Consider the following 15,558-nt stretch of genomic DNA (forward strand, 5'->3'; position numbering starts at 1 on the left):
TATTTTTTTATTACTACGTGAAATTTAACATTATCTTATTAGCAATAGATTTATGTCATTTATAAAATCAGTATTAATGTTAAAAGTGTGTTAGTTTAACCATTCATGTACTAATAGTCTAATGACTACTGACATATATATTATACTGTTAGTGAATTGATATGACACTACTAAAGCACAAGGGAATATTTATGTATTTGGTTTTGTTTTTTTAACTTATTTTATCATGCTCCTCTCCGTATGATATATGCCTTTGTGACACGGTCGATCAACTTGTTTTCTTCTTCTTCCTGAATTCTATTTTAGGGAATTCATAAATAATATGAATCAGACTCGATGAAAAAAATTATATCAACAAAATACCCATAATTTTTTTTCATTTGATTTTATTTGACTTAAATATAATTGTGTTAAATGAAAAAATATTGGGATCCTCTCCTTTTTGTGTGGCTTAACCAAATGAAACTTTGCTTTCAAAGCAACTTTCTAAACAATATTCTAATAGTAGACTTTGTGGGATTTCGTTAAGCTTAATTACAAAAGTATTTATATTTTTCTCTATATGGATTTTTTATGTATCCATTCCATGCATGTCCAGTTATTTCAAATGATACAATCTGTTAATAACGTTTTCCTTTTGCCTTTATAAACTTCATAGTTATAAAACAGGCAATAGCCTTAAAAAATGGGTGGACAAAAATCTAAGAGTCATCTTAACTTATAGAAATTGGTTAAGTATGAAAAATTTTAGTATGACTCAAAAGTAATTTGAATGATAGTTAACTAAACAATTGATTTTTGTCTTCAACTCTTGATAAAAGGATAAGAACCCTTGATCGGATTGGATTGGTCTTAACAAAACCTACTAAACACATTTTGAGTATAGACAAGCTCATTTATGGTGTTTTGTTGGAATTATCCAATAGTAAACATTTCCTTTAGAATTTAGATTGATTTTCTTTGCGCTCCTGGACCCCAAGCTTAACATTGACTTCAGCCACAACTTCCTTCTCAACCTTAATTAAGATAGCCATCTAACATAGATAAATAGTTTTATGTAAAAGGTTTAATTATTCATTTGGTTCATATAATTTTATTATTTATATTTTTTAGTCTTTATAATTTTAAAGTGATTTATTTAGTTCTTATAATTTACATTTTAATTCTTTTTTAGTCCATGTAGTTTCAAAGTGAGTTTTTTAGTCTTTATAATTTGTATTTTAATTTCATTTTAGTTCCTATAATTTAAAATTTAGTTCCTATAATTTAAAATTTAGTTCCTATTTTTTTTTTAAAATTTTTATCATAAAAAAATTGAGTAATATTATCAATTATAATTAACTACAAAAATATTATCAAATAATTTGTAACTAATTTATGAAAAGATAATTTATAATAAAAAAATAATTTATAATTTATAACTAATTTGTAACTAATTATTTTTATATATTTTTTTATTAAAGATTAAAAGGTAATTAAAATATAAATTACATAGATTAAAAATATCATTTTTAAACTAAAAGAGAATTAAAATACAAGAATTAAAAAAATCAGTAACTAAAATATAAATTATAAAAACTAAAAAAATCACTTATAAATATGAGATGGACTAAAAGATACAATGAAATTATAAAATTTAACTTATCTAAAATAAAGTTATATATCATTAAAAAAAAGTGAAATTGAATATATATATATATATATATATATATTATCGTGGTGTGAAGTGTAAACCAAATTAAATAAAAGCAGAACCTTAAGTTGACTTGTGAAAGCGGGAAATGAAAAATTTCCATGAGAGTTAGGTTCCCATAGCGGTTTAAAATTCCAGCAGTAGCACCCACGAAATTGCCGTAAGTTTCACTAAATAACTCATTGACGCACCCACTCACACCACAACAACTAACTCTCTTCTTTCTTCCATGATGACGACGACGACAACAACGTTGGAGATATGTGTTGTGTCCGCCGAAGGTCTGAAGCAACAGTCCTCCTCCTATTTCAGCTGCATCAGACCCTTCATCACTCTCACCAAGCTCCCAGCGCACATGGTCTACCACCACTACGACGAAGGAGGAACAGGGGAGCAGGTGTTCCGCGTCCCAGTGGATCCCACCTTCTTTTCCGACACATATTCCCGCCTACACCTCCAACTCTACAACAAGCGGCGCTTTGCGGGGCTCACGCAACTCGGTTCGTGTCTGATTCCGCCCTCTGACATTGCCCTCCAACCTTATCATTCCGTACGCTACCTCAGCTACCGGCTACGGGCAAAAGACGGTTCCAGGACCCACCTCACCGTCAACCTTTCCATCCGGTTGCACGGATCACCGGATCTCGACACGTGTCAACCTGTCATTGGGATACCCGTCACCGCGGTTCGCAAATTTCGCAACGCTCATTCCAGTTCGGGCAGCACAAGCTCCAAGATGGAGACGGAATTTCAATTTTAAAATAATAAAAATGTTTTGGAAATTTGTTTTTGTTGTGGATGTCAATATCAATGTCAATGAATCCTATCTGCCAACTTGGCTTAAATCCAGTGGGCTGTGGAAAGGTATGCTTAATTCCCCGTATCGATCCGGAAGTTGTACTTCAAATTAACTAGTAAGATTGGTGTGCCTTGTAATTATTGTTCACTTCCTATAAAGTGTATTATAAGTATTTTAACAATATATCTTTTATTAGTAATTTGATTCCAGAGAAATTTTTATTTTAAATTAAAAATACTTAATTGGATTAAATTTAGGAAATCTACTTTTAAGAAGTTATAAGTGAAAGAATGAATTTATTTTAGGTTACACTTTGATGTTTTATTTTTTAAAATTATAAAATGGACCCTTATTTATCAAAAGTTAAAAATGATTACTCAAGTAATTTTTATAGCATATTTATCTAAAAAAACTGAAAAATACATTACTTTAAGGGTAAACATACTAAAAAAATTACTCAAGAGATTATTTTATAATTTTTAATAAATGAGAAACCATTTAAAAAAATAAAAGATCAAATTTTAATCTAAAATAAAAAAAAACCAACAAAGTAGTTTAGCTTTAAAAAATAAGGATGATGAAATAGCTAGAGTGAAAATAAGTTAGATTATCCGACATGAGCGAAATAAATTAAGCCTGCGTGTTTTATAAAAGTGTATTTAGTTAAAGAAAAAGAAAAAAAAAAAAAGGAACAAGGTTTTAGCCTTTTTTTTCTTCACACAATGACGAAGCTTAGTTGATAAAATGATAAAGGCTTAAATATATTTTTGGTCTCTTATATATACTGGTTTTTGACATCTGATCCTTGATAAATTCGTTATTCGAATTGGGTTCCTAATATTTTAAAAATTTTGTCTAAAATTCATGTCATTAGCCTGGATTTATTAATTACTTACATGACTGTTATCTTGCCATATTAGCATGCTACATGTATTGTCACATGTACTCGTTGCTAAGTGAAATTACACGTAAATTCTTTTTTTTTTTTTTTAATTCAAAATGACATAATTTGAGTGTTATTTCTTTTTCCTCAGAAAATCCATCTCTTTCTTCCTTTTTCCTCGTCCTTCGCTTCTTCCGTCGCTACCCCACTCTTCCATGAGTTCCCCCACCCTCATTGGCCCTCCCTTGAACCAGTGAGAGGTCGAGCTCTTGTTCTTCCTGGGACTAGCACCTACAGGAACGTTCCTCATGATCCCCCCAATAGTCTAGTATCTCTGGCAATTCTTATAGAAGTGGCAAGGTTGGTTAAGATTGTAATTATTGTAGTAGCAGAACTTGGTGTCCATGTTATTACAGCGAGAACAAGGTAGTATTTTGTCTGGTTTTTTGAGGTTCTTGCCCTATGAATTACTTGTCTCGCTCTGTTCTTCTTCAGTCTTTGTAGTTTTCAATGTAGTAGCCTCCCTCTCAGTGGACTGGGTGATGGATTCTTCATAGGTTCCAAAGGTAGTATCTAGATTGGTAACCTCTTCCACGAGTTCTTCCCATAATACCCCACTGAAAAAAAAACCCAGAACTCAAAAACTAAAACTTTCACAAAATATAGCGAAAAATATGTTATTTTTAAATTACTTACTCGACGGGTGAGATGACATCAATTGGAGGCTCTTGTAAATGGGGAGAAGGAGGTCAAGGGGAACCGAGAGACCTGCCTTGAGGTACTTGAAGATGAGGGCCTGGTGCTCCAGCCAAGGCCACTGTGCCACCATGAATGACATCCACATCACTGCCGCAAGGGGTGGAGGAACGCTCATGGTGTTTAGATTTATTTATGCGAAAGAGGAAAAAAAGAGGGTGAATATGATGGAGGAAGAGAAAGAGGGAAATAGAGAGAGGGAAATGTTTTGCATTAAAAAAAAAGTGGGGGCGATTACCTTGGAGAGAAGGACAAGGAGTTGAGACATGATTGCTGGTGATGATGAAGAAGAAGAGGGGTGGTGGAAGAAAGAGGTTACTTTTAACAAAATCTTATGTGTAATCTCACTCATACAAAGATTACATGTGAATGTGATAATCTCGTGTATATAAGCAATTAATGGATCCTAACTAACAACAAGAATCTTGGATAAAATTTTTAAAATATTAAGAACTCGATTTAAAGAAAAAACTTAGTAGAGACCAGATAAAAAAACAAGTATATATCAAAGAACAAAAATATATTTAAATCAACTATAGAATACAATAAGTGTGAATACTTAAATTTAACTTTCTCTTGGAAAACATTTGGGTTCCTTTTTCTGTCTATATCAAATTATGAATAGACAATAGGTTGTCTTCAAATTAGCTAACATTGAAACAATATTAAAATTTTAAAAAACATACTCTTATGTGTTGGTGATGAATCGCTTGTATCATCATAATTTACTAATTACAGCATGTAAGCCAATAGTATTTGTTTTTAATGGCTATGCCGTTGTATAAATATTTTTATACCGTTATTTAATAAAATTTATTTAATATAATTTTTAATATATCTACCATAAAAGTTAATTAAAATTCAACTGTATAACTCAAATAATTAAAATTATTTAAACCAAAACTAGTTTATTTATATATGAATATATAGTTAAAATTAATCTCAAAGAATTGGTCAAGTAATATAAGACAGTTTAGCATTTGACAGATCATAAGTTTAAGTCTCCATTTATCTCGTTAAGTCTTCGAGTCCCAAAACTTTATTTTATTTGTCTTGAGTTGGGACGTCTTTTTCTTTCTAAATTTTAAAAAAATTAACAGAAGAGAATATACAATTAAAATGAACTCTTTTTTACTTACATTCTCTCTCCATATGAATATGAAAAAGAATATTAATATCCATATAACTTAAATTTTACAGCCAGTGTCCATCTAACCTTTGTGTTTAATTACGTGCACAATATAGTTAATCCTGTTTTATAAATGATTAAAAATAAATCAACGTAATTGTATATAATTATTGACGTGTTTAATAGGTTCATGAGGTTAATGAAAAGTCTGATAGTGATTAGCTTTATATCTTCCGAGTGGTTAATAGTGTCATGCAATTATTGACAATCACAAGTTGTTAATCATATGTATGTATATGATTAACTCTGTCTTATAAAAGATTAAAAAAAATTAATAAACATGATTATGGTTATAAATAATAATCAACGTGTGGTTAATATTATTGTGAAGTTATTGAAATGTCTAATAATGATTAACTTTGCTTCATAAATATAAATATTAACCATATATCAATAATTATATGCAATTATTTAAGTAAAAAAAATTATACTATACAATTATATTTATTTAGTTTTAATAATTCATTAGATAAATTAATCATATTTATACAAGTAATTAACCCCAATTTTGAATGTATGCTGCGTGGAAGAAATAGAGTGGGACGTTTAGCTTTTTCCATACGGAAAATGGAAAGTGATGCAAATGGCGGATATAGAGGGGATGACGTGGACATCAATCTAATTGTTAATTCTAAAATTGGGAAAAGATAAAGCCGTAATAAAGGAGTGTAAGCGCCGCAACAAAGTGGAAAATTTGGTACATGAAAACTGAAACACCGCAAAGTTTTACTGGAAACCAGTTAGGCACAGTAAGGTGTAAAGACACACTTTCTCAGTTCCACCGTAACCAGGAAGCTGGAAATTTTGCTAGATTTAGATCATATCATAATCATATACACATCAAACAAGTCTCCATCCGACTATTGGGAATTTGGGACACTATGATATCATAGCAATCATATTCTATATATTTATACAATATAAATCTATCTCTCTTTCATTCTATTATTTTTATCCTTTTCTTCTCACTGTATCTTATTATTTATTATATTCTTTTTACATCTTTCACTAAATATATACACTGGATGAATATATAATTATTATTTTCTATGATAATATGACCTCCATTCAGCAAAACAAAATATCGTATGGTCCGCCCCATATGTTGTAACTTGAAAGTCATTGACAAAACGAGTAAAGTATAAAATTAAGAGTATTTCAAAACGAGTACTGTATATATTTACACATCTGAAAAAAATGTATCTCATTAGGATTTCAATCTCATCATCTTCACCATAAAACAATTTTATTAAAATGGAAAATATTTAATGTCTACTTAATTTTTCTTTTATATATATATTTTTCTTTTTTATTACATCATTTATCACGTATATTACATTATATTTATTTTTCTTTTTCCTTTTTTTTACAGATCGTTTACTTCATGCACCCTTGGGTATATATTAATCACGGTTCTTTTAAATTTTCACAAAATCCAAACTACGCGTCATATTCATGTAGTTGTTCTATCAAGTGACTAAAAGTATAGATGAAGTTTCTATTATATTTACAAACTTCAGAAAAAACTTGCAAATAAATATTATTTTTATGTGTATTTATTTGGATGTGTAAAGATACATGTGGTTTTATCCAATTGCGAGAGAAAAAGAGTAACTCCTTTGAGTTCTTTCTGTATTTATAGCAGAAATAGTAAAAATTTGATATTTACATCCTATCTCGATTTTTTTTATAGATCAGAATAATAAATAAAAAAACAGAACCAAATAACTAATGCAGTCTCACTTAGGAAACTCCTATCTCTCAATTTCATTTTCTTTCTGTTTACACTCAAATAAACACAATAGGGGGTATAAGTAAGTTGCCAAGTGAAACGCATGGAGGCAGTTGGGCTAAATATTTTGGTAACATATACCGAGACATGATAAACCATTCCACAGTGGCTTAAGCAAGACATTATGGGTCCATATACAACAACAATGATGACGACAATAAAACCCAAAAAAAAAATACAACCAAATTGCCTCTTGAGATAATTATAGCCGGTATGCACTGAACAACACTGATATACACAACCAGTAAGAAGCCACAATAACTACAAACAATCAAAAAAGCTATCATTACATGATAACAGCAAACGGCAGCAGGAGCAACTGTATAGGCCTGTATCAAAGTATATTAACATGGCTGTGAATCGAAAGTGTGCAGATTCCTCAACATGGGCGCCAAAAACTTTCCTGACATCGATCTTCTACACTTCCTCTTGACTGAGGTTGCTACTTTTTAAGATGTTATACTTGCAGAGGGGGCATGTAGCATTAATATACAGCCATTTATCCACACAGACACAGTGAAAATGGTGACCGCAAGGAAGTTCTCTTAGCTCAACCCCATCATCATAAGAAGAAAGGCAGATGCAACATTCCTATAGTACAACACCAAAAGTGAAAATTTTCAGATTAGCAGAGTTCAGAGTGACTGAGGATGCAGCTATTATTGTCAGGCCACTGAGTTACTATATTAAAATTATCTAGCATGCATTCAAACCATAATGTGGTGGTGAGAATACGTCATTCACGCCAAGCACACATACAAACATATACTTACAAATTCCATCCTTCAGTGTAAGAATGTGTTCAGAAGACAAATTCGTATTTTACATATCAAAACTGTGATAGTTACACTAAAAAACAGTATGCAACAAAGTCTCTATTTGAAACATGGAATATAGTGAAACAATATCTACTAAGAGACGGAGCAACAAAACCAACAGAAAAGGGAGCAAAAGGTTCATCCATACATAACAAAAATTTATGACATACCGCATCCTCCTCAGCAAGAGCATGTTCAATAGGTGAATCAGCCTGGCATTCGGTCATTATTCCTCCAACAGGTCCTTGTATAGTACCGGTAAGTTTCTCATTGCTTTCAATTCTTCGGAATTTAAATTTTGACAACTGCTCAATGTCTTCCTTTGATGCCCCTTCCTGTTTTTTACCCAGGCAAGGACAATTAATACATAACAATTTATCTACCATTAAATAGTCCTAGGCTACACAACATTGACACCGTGACTAATCATACACAAACTCAAATTCAGATATACACTTCATTTATGTTGGTCATCAACCAACTTGTAGCCAACAAGATTGCATTCTCCATATCATAGTGATACGTTCACAATCAACCACAAAGTCACAGAAAATAAAGTTACATGGCAAAGTTTGTAATAGAACTGGATCAGAATATGGGGGGAAAAAACTGTTCATTGACAGAAACCTCTATCTCCAGGTCTGCATTAATGGGATAATAGTTCCCTTAACACTCGTAGAAAATGCAGCATAATAGTTGCATTAACACTCCTATTCCAGGTATATGAGAGACATCGACTGTCCCCTAACTTGCTCTCACAATCTATCAAGAACTGTCCTAACTCACTCCCCATTTCCCCCTTTATTTCTAATTATACATGTGAATTGTGTCGACCTCGGTATTCTAACATGTGGTGCCTAACAACCCCCCCCCAAAAAAAAAAAAAAAAGTTTTATGCTAACCTATCCTAACCCAGCAACTACCATATTTCGTCCCTAAATCTTCCTCCAGTAACATTACTGCAAATGGCTTGATCTGGCACACATGATCTAAGCTATTATATTTTTATGACACCTAAATCAAAGCCCAATCTTGATCTTTCCTAATTGTACATCAAAAAAGCTCTTCAACTCCCTCCTTGGCTTCTCAAACTACAAAAGTACCATTAGGTCTTGGCTGCAGAATCCATCCTTGGCAAAAAAAAATCCAACTTACAATATTTTGGTTTTCTCTCCGGATCCCATTTTACAATAAAATAATATTAATGCTATAATTTGACACACCTTCAACCCCGAAAAATCTGAAAAATACAAATTTATAAACAGTCTTCTGAGGGTTTCCCGTGTGCACAAAAATAGAGGACCTAGAGAGAGAACCCTAATATTAGGATTACGTGTGTACTATCCATTATGTTTGTGTTATACTGTAAGAATGAGTCATGTTAGCACACACTAGTACAGTAGTAGGACAAGTCAAACTGGATAAGATTGCGAAACACATTCCAATTTAACACTCGTTTAATCTGCCCATTCATGTGTTCTACAAATGCAAAGATTCCAGCATTGTTTTTTACAAATTATATTATTACAATGGGTCCTTTTGTTTAAATTTAAAAAAGCAATTGTGAAAAAAGTGTTTTTAAAAAAAACACTTTTCTAGGAAGTAGATAAAATTTGCTTCTTAAAAAAAGCAGAAAACTGTTTTTTTAAAAGCAAAAGCAATTCAAACAAACACACCAAAAGACAGAAAACTGCTTATTTTATTTTTAAAAAAGTATTTTTTTTTTAACAAATAAGTTTAAACAAACAGGCCCAAATTACACATGTTGAAATGGTTAAATATGCAAATTTACTTCAAAGATCATTACTGCTCAGCAACTTCCTACCCATTTTATACATAATACAGTACTTCCAATTGGAGTTTCTGAGAAACTATATACATATAGCTTTACAGACTTGAAAACAAGAACAGGTAATGACCAATCAAACATGACTTACCTGGTCTGTAACTGCATAAAGAAGTGCAATGATACAGGGAAGGCAACAGCAAACAGCAATTCCAATGATACATGCCAGTGCAACACAGAAAACGACAAAGAAAACATCAAAACCCAGGAAGATTATACATAGCCTGCAAAGCATGTAGATTCTGTCAAAACTAAAAAGTATTCAACTAAAATAAGAAAATATCAGCAAATTTTCCAAAAGATGAGTAAATTACAAGTGAAATGTTTAATAAATAATGAATAATAATAGATATATGAACAATTTGAATGAGAGGACGAACCAGTAAAGCTGAGGAGAGTCTTGGGCTAATGCTTGACCCCCAGCTGATACCCAGTAGAATCCAATAATCCACCAAACAAATGAAAACATTGTATTGGCTGATTCCAAATGCTTTGCAACACTGCTGGCCAAGAAACAGTGAATTAATACACAAAATTAGAATGAGTGTCCAAATTTTTTTTAAAAAAAACTTAGCGGGCATTCAGTTGCAATTTTTTTTCACTTTTTAATTACAAAACTGTCACCTTGTTTTGATTCTGTTTCTTGTTTTCAAAGATTTGTACTGGAAACAAAAAAAGAAGTTGTCTTCAATGTTTCTCGTACAAATCTTTGAAAACAGGAGACAAATTGAAAATAAGGTGTAAATTTTGTAATTAAGTGAAAACAGACAATGAAAGTAAGTAAACCGGCCTTTAGAATTTCGACTTAGGACATAACTCAACCCAAAAAAATTGGAACTAAACACAACCCTTGGGGCTATAAATAAGGCAGCCACCACAAAGGCCGCAACTAAGGTGGGCTATGGGTGACCACAATTAAGGTGGCTTTCCAACACTATCCCTCACACCTAAACATGATTCTAAGATAAGCTTTGATACCATCTTAGAATTTGGACTTAGGGCCAAACTCAACACCACAAAATCAGCTTGTAATGTGAGGATGGCCTAAGCTTCATAAGCTCTATTTAAACCATAACTCTAGTTGACATGGGACTAAACTAAACACCACCCTTGAGGTTATAATTAAAGCAGCTCCTAAAGAGGCCACAACAATGGCAGGCTAAGGGTGACTGCAATAAAGGTGACTTTCCAACAGAATTCTAAATCTAATGCACATGCTAAACAAAAGGGTGACCCAATGCAAAAGTACAAGAAATGAAATAGGCAAAATTCAATCTCAAAAGCTAGATCAAGAGGGGAGGATTTCCCAGGTCTTGTAAAGGCTACTTTGGCCATTCTGAACTGATGTGAGATATCTCTACAGCAAAGCTCCCCTCTAATGGAATCTATGGATGGTCGTTATACACAACCATATCCTCACAAGCGGAGAGGCTACTTCCAGGATTTAAGTCCATATTAACCTCCAAGTCAAAAGGCAACAACCTTATCACTGTGCTAACGTTTGCCCTCATCACACATGCAAAACAAGATAATTAAAATTAAGAGGCATATTTTCTAATTTCAAGGCTGAATTCCAAGTCCAATTCCTGTAGCCTATAGGCAACCGAGGCCTAAGAAAACCAAGGCTGAAATCTGAAATACACACAGTCACACCCCATGTGGTTCAAAATTGATTCCTTTTGGTACATAATCTCACACACTTACACATGTGCCTTGAGAAATTGAACAAAAGAACCCCTTTAACAGAAAATTAGATCGCGTGGCAATCTCCGTCATTGCATTTTACCATCAAACTTACATCATTAGCCCTTTTCATTCATTCAGTAATTGGGGAGAGACTTTAGAGCTCTTCAAATTCAACAAGCTTTCAATAATTGTCCCTAGACTAAAGAGAAGGCTACAGGTACTACATCATCACTTAATCTAGTGTTATCATTCACAAATAAAATTAACATGGCAACAGTCACGCACGTTCACTAAATTTCGTTTATATAAGACGGAATTCCAAAAGTTCACACGAAATTATTTACCATATAAAAAAAGGAGGAAGAAACTACTCACTCACCTAGTACTCTCGTCATCGAGTTGGCCCAACAACACATTCTGCGCAGAGGCAGAGGCAGAAGCAGAACCCTCTCTTGAAGACACACTCAAATTCCCACTGCTGCTCCCAACCCTGTCTTGCACTGACGAGGCGGCAGCGGGTTGCTGCCTCCTCCGCCTCCTATATTCGACGCAAACGAAAACCATGTGAAGGACGCATTGCATAGCGTACCCTACAATCCACAACCTCAGAGGCATGCCAGGCGCCTCGCTCGCGCTCAAAACCAGCACGGTCCCCGCCACAACCACGAACGCCAAGTTCCACACGATGTCAAGAACCACCACCGGCTTCGAGTACGCCCAATCGCTCTGCCGCTCCTCCAGTTGCTCCGCCGCGGCCTCCCGGACCAGCATCGACGGTTCGCGCATCATCCGGCGCCCGCTCGCTTGCCTGAGGAACTGAGCCGCCTGCCGGAGCCGCTGACGCCGCGCGAATCGACGGCCGGAGGTGAGGTCGTCGGAGGAGCCGGCGGAATTGGCGAGAAGCGGCGTGGAATCGACGATGTCCTCGGACGATGACCTTGTGGTGGCCATGTTGTTACGTGTTGAGATTGAAAGAAGCCGATTCGGCGAGTGGGTTCAGAACATGGTTGCGAAGAAGAGAAGAGAAGAGATAGCTTACCTATCTGCAAGAGTTGAATTGGAAAATAAATTAAATACGGGAATGATGACGACCAATCATCATCCGGTGCTCTTTGTCCGGTTTGCGGCGTGGAATCGACCATGTCCACCAACACCGTTTTTAATTGCTTTCTCACTCTCTCAGAATTTGGAATAACTTCATTTTTTCTTTAAATTTTATAAATATTTTTAATTTCTCAAATCTTAAAAAATATATTTTTAGCCCTAAAGTAGGTCACATTAACAAAAATGGTAACTTGAAGTAAACCCATGTCAACTATTGCTAACATCACATCCACTTTACATCATTTTTATTAATGTTGTTTAGCTTTAGGTACTAAAAATATTTTTTAAAAAAATTTGAGAAATTAAAATTATTATTTTTCTAATTTGAGAGAAATAAATATAATTGAGCTTATAATTAATTTCATTTGAGCATGATATATATACTAGGCTACAAGCCTACAAGTCAAAAAGAGTTTGAATATGTGAATAAATGATTTAAAAAGATATTATACTGACATTGACCTAATAGTTATGTTAACAATGGTAAATGGTTATTTTTGTAATAATAACAAACAATAAAAAATTGTGTTTTTATTCTGAGCAAAACAATGACTTAAACCAAGGTCTAGAGACTTGATTGTAGAGGTGATTTGTATTAGATTAAATCGATTTTAAAGAAAAAAATTATCCAATTCAATCACTTTGATTTTTATGATCTATTATTCAAACAATGAGTCAAAACTTAAATAAGATATGGATTTACTTAAATAACTACTGTCTACTACAAAATATCTTTAATTAACATTTTTTTTTATAAATAAGTAAAAGTTATGTGATAATTTTATAGGTATATAAGAACTAAAAGTATAAATATGTGTGGATATATATATATAAAGTTTGATTGAGTTTTTAAACTAAAATCTGACATCTAATCCAATAAAAAGTTTTAAAATTTTCATTTTTCCATTTTTTTGATCTTATTTTATTCGATTTTCTTTTTTATTAGATTTGATTGATTTATTAACACTTATACCTAAATGAAAATTTGAGGAATTCAGTTTATGTAATTGAAATTTGAGAGATCAAAATTATATAATTACAGTAGTTAACTAAAAATGAGATGAAACCTCAATGCATCTTTTTTATATAAAACAGAGAAATATTATTTACAGTAGTTAACTATCTTTGACAACATTGGAAGCTCTACATGCACAAACATTTGTATCTGCTCTCTTCATTGCAAATAAAGAATTGCATTTATTAAGATCTTCTTCTTTATCTGCTCCAATAGCAACGTCCTGGTGTTGATTTAATGGCAATAAACCTCCAAATGAATCATTTTCCTTATTCACTCTATTGCTTCCTGAACTATCAGCTGTACAATTATTTTTTTATATTTCCATTATCCTTCCCACATTTTGCAGGTGCCCCAGTTTGAAGCTTGGCAAGGACTCTGGCTGCCTGAAGTGATTTAATAAAACAGATGATCATAAATCTTAACTGGATAAAAAGTTACACAGAAGGTTCATAAACACACGAATTTTTAAACAAATATTATGTACTACAGGCCAAACCAATGCAGAATTCACAAATTCGTAAGAACCTCCAGTATATGCTCAGTTTCTGCTAGCATACATATAAATAGCAACATAAACAAGAGGATTGCATTAGTTTGGTACTTAAGCTTCAGAAGTCCCCCAGAAAGGTTCAACCTCCCAATTTATGATTTCAGAAGACGTATCACTTTATTAATACAAACCAAAATGAATACGGACATGTCTCTAACTAAATTTCTGCATTCCTTGTATAGATTTATAGCACGAACTAGGAAATTAGAGTATCTAATAAAAAGAAAAACAGGAGATTTATTTACAATTTTAGAAGGTTGACCAAATTTTGTAGTAGATTCATCCTTCTCAGTAACAATTGTGTTTTCTTTATGGTGATGTCTGGAATGAGGTTTTGTTTCCTGAAATTCAAAATTAGGGGACAAAAACTTGAAATATTCTCATACTGAAATACCTACTCAGATACTACATCTTCAAGCTGAACAGACACATACATATATGCCACGCTTCTCTAGTTTTTCATCATTTGCATCTGTTGAAGTATTCTTGGAAACTGTGTTATCTGTACTATTCAGCACTGGGAGAAGCTTTGATGCCTGTAGATGGAAAAAAATATGGTTCTATAATTTAATTTAAGCAAATGATAAAATGAAACCCAAATAAAAAAGAACAGAAAGAAAAAAGAAATTGTAAAAAACTGTAGTGATAACACTAATGAGAACCAGATTGGAAACACATGAAGCAATATGTGGCATCGGTGCAATCATTGGTCGTGGAGGCCACTGAATTCTTTTTAAGTTTAACCTCTGTACTCCAGGTTGGCCATTGTTACCAGATTGGTAAGCTCTTTGATTATCTGAATTTGTAGTGTTTAATATAGCCGCGTCACTTGAAACAGTTATAACACCAACAAGCTCACCATCCTCATAAAGAGGAGTTTTTGTTACCATTACCATAAAGAGGACATCCTATTCCCTTCTCCCTCTCTACAGGGTTCAACTTTCATTAAAAACAATAGCACCGTGAATATTCACAGAGAATAAAGAAATCGCCAGAAAGAAAAAAACGATACAAAGAAGAAGAACAGTGCAGCATCTATGATGTATTATTTATTATACCAGTATACGATCTCGGCAGAGGGAACTCTGAGCACGTGAACGACGTGGCCCATGCACTTCAATACGGTTGCGTGGGGACTTCCGGAGAAGAGGAAAGTAAAAAACCGCCAAACCGCTTTGAATCTAATTTGGCGATTACTGTCACTTCTGCCAAACCGCTTTACGTAGAGTGTGCATGTCTGGGAAACCAATTAGATACACACACCGCATTTCTATAGTAACTTATTCCTCACTTTCCAACCAAACACAGCATAAAGGAAAGTAAAAAACCACCAAACTGCCTTTGAATATATTTTGGCGGTTACTGTCACGCACTAGCACACCCATAAATTATGTATGGGCAATTAGAGAACGATAACAATAACA

The 15,558-nt window shown here is 33.2% G+C and overlaps 2 protein-coding genes and 1 long non-coding RNA gene across 4 annotated transcripts; 1 reads left to right on the forward strand and 2 right to left on the reverse strand.

Moving 5' to 3' along the window:
* Window positions 1-1,746: 1,746 nt before the first annotated feature.
* On the forward strand, window positions 1,747-2,691 carry LOC114375092. The gene has a single exon (XM_028332839.1). It carries the CDS (start codon window positions 1,923-1,925, stop codon window positions 2,451-2,453), a length of 531 nt encoding a protein of 176 aa, XP_028188640.1. The 5' UTR covers window positions 1,747-1,922; the 3' UTR covers window positions 2,454-2,691.
* Window positions 2,692-3,346: 655 nt separating this feature from the next.
* On the reverse strand, window positions 3,347-4,598 carry LOC114373665. The gene is made up of 2 exons (XR_003658450.1): window positions 4,072-4,598; window positions 3,347-3,992 (listed from the first exon to the last, which is right to left on the reverse strand). It is a non-coding gene; the product is annotated as an uncharacterized LOC114373665 (long non-coding RNA).
* Window positions 4,599-7,135: 2,537 nt separating this feature from the next.
* Window positions 7,136-12,605, reverse strand: LOC114376768 (E3 ubiquitin-protein ligase At1g12760-like). 2 transcript variants are annotated; one of them, XM_028335033.1, is made up of 5 exons: window positions 11,842-12,605; window positions 10,157-10,279; window positions 9,868-10,000; window positions 8,101-8,265; window positions 7,136-7,703 (listed from the first exon to the last, which is right to left on the reverse strand). In XM_028335033.1, the coding sequence occupies exons 1-5, from the start codon at window positions 12,411-12,413 to the stop codon at window positions 7,530-7,532; spliced, it is 1,167 nt and encodes a 388-aa protein (XP_028190834.1). In that variant the 5' UTR covers window positions 12,414-12,605; the 3' UTR covers window positions 7,136-7,529. The 2 variants fall into 2 exon arrangements, with proteins under 2 accessions (XP_028190834.1, XP_028190835.1); XM_028335034.1 differs by having other exon boundaries at window positions 10,157-10,276; window positions 11,842-12,604.
* Window positions 12,606-15,558: the final 2,953 nt, after the last annotated feature.

Source organism: Glycine soja, chromosome 11 (assembly GCF_004193775.1).
Source record: "Glycine soja cultivar W05 chromosome 11, ASM419377v2, whole genome shotgun sequence".
In the NCBI taxonomy this organism is placed as follows: domain Eukaryota; kingdom Viridiplantae; phylum Streptophyta; class Magnoliopsida; order Fabales; family Fabaceae; genus Glycine; species Glycine soja.